A 2,766-nucleotide genomic window follows, 5' to 3' on the forward strand; every position below is an offset into this window, starting at 1 on the left:
GTGGGACTTAATGATCTTTGAGGTCTCTTCCAACCATAACGATTCTATGATTCCATGATTTCAGACTTCTAAACTGCAAGGACATTAGTGATACATGCCTGATACGACACATTTCCCTAAGAATGATCATAGTGAAACAGAAATACAGCTTTTTTTCAGTAGCTGAAAAGCTTCAGTGGTATAGCTCATTTTACAGTTTGGTGCTTGTCATGGTTTAACCTTAGCCAGCAACTCAGCTCCACATGGCCGCTTGCTCACTCCCCCCTGGTGGGATGGGGGAGAGAATCGGAAGGGTAAAAGTGAGACAACTAAATGATTTAATAGGTAAAGCAAAAGCCATGTGCACAAACAAAGCAAAACAAGGAATCCATTCACCACTTCCCATTGGCAGGCAGGGGTTCAGCCATCTCCAGGAAAGCAGGGCTCCATCACACATAACAGTTTCTTGGGAAGACAAATGCCATCACTCTGAATGATCTCTCTTCCTTCTTCTTCCCCCAGCTTTATATTGCTAAGCACGATGCCATATGGTATGGAATATCCCTTGGGTCAGCTGGGGTCAGCTGTCCCAGCTGTGTCCCCTCCCAACTCCTTCTGCAGCCCCAGCCTCCTCGCTGGTGGGGTGGGGTGAGGAGCTGAAAAGGCCCTGACGTTGAGTAAGCACTCCTCAGCAGTAACAAAAACATCCCTGTATTATGAACACTGATTTCAGCACAAATCCAAAACACAGCCCCATACTAGCTACTATGAAGAAAATCAACTCTATCCCGGCCAAAATCAGCACAGTGCTTTGTCTTTCATGAATACCCATGCAGGTCCCAAAAGACTGTTCTTTTTTTTAAATGAGCATCTGTATATTTGTGCAATTAAATACCTTTCCGATGAAACTGCAGTGATCCTAGCAGACATATGGACTTAAGCATTTCTGTTGTGTACATTTCTAAGCAACACTGCAACTGGATGTATAGTCTACAGATCTCAGGATGAATTTCACCATCTTCTGGGCTGCAGTAAAAGAGAAAAAATCTAGTTAGGAATGGGACTGGAAGGACGTGAGGGCTATCAAATCCACTTCCCTACAGTTGCAAGCAACCACATCATAATCTGCTTCATAAACTATTAAGCTATGTGCATATGATAAAAACCCTGTTTCTACCAAATAGTACTTACAAAAAATTTGTTACCTCTATAAAGCTCTGAGCTTAAAACAGTTAAACTTGGGTTGCCTTTGGTAAGATTGCATGTCCTTATTTTCTCCTCTACATATTTTCGGAAAAGGGGTAAATAAGTGACTGAGATCTCTTCTCCTCCTTAAAAGCTCTTCTGGTAGATTGAAGTGTTCTTTTGCCATCCAGTTTCAGTTCCCTTGGTCCTGGTGCAGATGCAGGAGATTGCAAGGGCCACTTTCACAGTCACTGTTCAGGTTACAAATCCTGGATCAGGCATAATCAACCCTACTTTGAAAATATTCCCATTAGAAACAAGTCAGTTGTAGTCTTTTGGTTCTATAGTTTCCACCTGAATTTCTTTTTTCCCTGTGTTTAAATTAGTAGTCATGTGATACTGCACTGTGAGGAGAATGGGATGTTCAAGAATTTTTTCAGAAAAGTAGTAACAATTTTGAAAACAAAATTGAAATCAAGAGTAATGCTACACCTCCAATTAATTGCTTAGACACTAGGAAAATAATTTACCGAGATTCACAAACCAATTCTCACACCTGGCTGTAAAATCAGACATTAAATCTCACTTTTGTAGGCTGAGAATAGTGCACAGGCATGAACATACTTTTTTATAAACTAACAATTTCTCTAAGTGCTAATGAAGTGCTTAACCCAGTCACACCTGATCATTAGATTTTCAACGCTCCTTCCAAAGGCACTTGCAATAGGGCAGTAAGTGGTAAGATTGAAGAGTTAGGATTTCAGCCATTTCATGTTCAAACATTCTTACTACTGGTTTGCTACATAGTGAAGTTAAATGGTAAGATAACCCTCAAAACTGGATTTTATAACACCTAGAGGAACCTGCTTTTCTAAACAACCTGAACTTAATGGCATTTCTGAATACTACTGCTAAAAATGAAAAAAAGAAATTTTCAGCATGCTTTCAGATATCTAGCCTACGAATAATGTAAATGAAGCTTCCACAATAAAAATACTGCTAACATTCTTTACAGTGATGGAATTTCCTGTGGTTACATTGATGCTTCAAAAGACTGTTCTGTATATAAAATAAAAGTAGATTTCTGGATTTCCTCACCAGAACCAAAACAAGTTACCTGATGAATTATTTGCAGCAACACTAGATTGGGCTGCTATGGTCAAATAATTTCTTAATACCAATCTAGGCCAAAGGCTTTGAGACCTATAGCAGACAATGTCTACCTAAACTAGTTAAATAGGTTCTTTCTGACCTAAGGTAAGAGGTCATTATCTATACTGTCACCGTTTAAGGCTGGGTCGGCGCTTACAGCGGGTGGCAGATGCTCTCTGTTAACCTCGTCCCTGCCCAGAAGGGGAAGGAGAGGAGAAAAGGGAGAGAGACTGGCGGGTTGGAACTTAAAACAAACTTTAATAAAACAGTAACAGTGAAAAACAGTATAATAATATTAAAGCTAATATTAATAGTAATATAAATAGAGATATACAAAACCCGATACCGCTCTCCCAATGATGACCGTGGGACCACGTGCCGCGCCGCGGCGGCTCGCAGTGCTCACCGGACGGGTCAGGCCCCCGCAACTCACCCAACTTCGCTGCACAG

General features: G+C 40.7%; 1 protein-coding gene across 1 annotated transcript in view; it reads right to left on the minus strand.

The window, feature by feature from the left end:
- Nucleotides 1-874: 874 nt before the first annotated feature.
- LOC104163919 (regulator of G-protein signaling 7-binding protein-like) overlaps nt 875-2,766 on the minus strand; it is a gene marked incomplete at its 3' end in the record, with an annotated part of 25,935 nt that continues 24,043 nt past the window's right edge. Inside the window, exon 4 of the mRNA XM_009703070.1 lies at nt 875-1,005. Coding sequence (XP_009701372.1) covers nt 875-1,005 — 131 coding nt within the window. The remainder of the gene's footprint in view (nt 1,006-2,766) is intronic.

This window comes from Cariama cristata, unplaced genomic scaffold (assembly GCF_000690535.1).
Source record: "Cariama cristata isolate BGI_N322 unplaced genomic scaffold, ASM69053v1 scaffold21366, whole genome shotgun sequence".
NCBI classification, from domain to species: domain Eukaryota; kingdom Metazoa; phylum Chordata; class Aves; order Cariamiformes; family Cariamidae; genus Cariama; species Cariama cristata.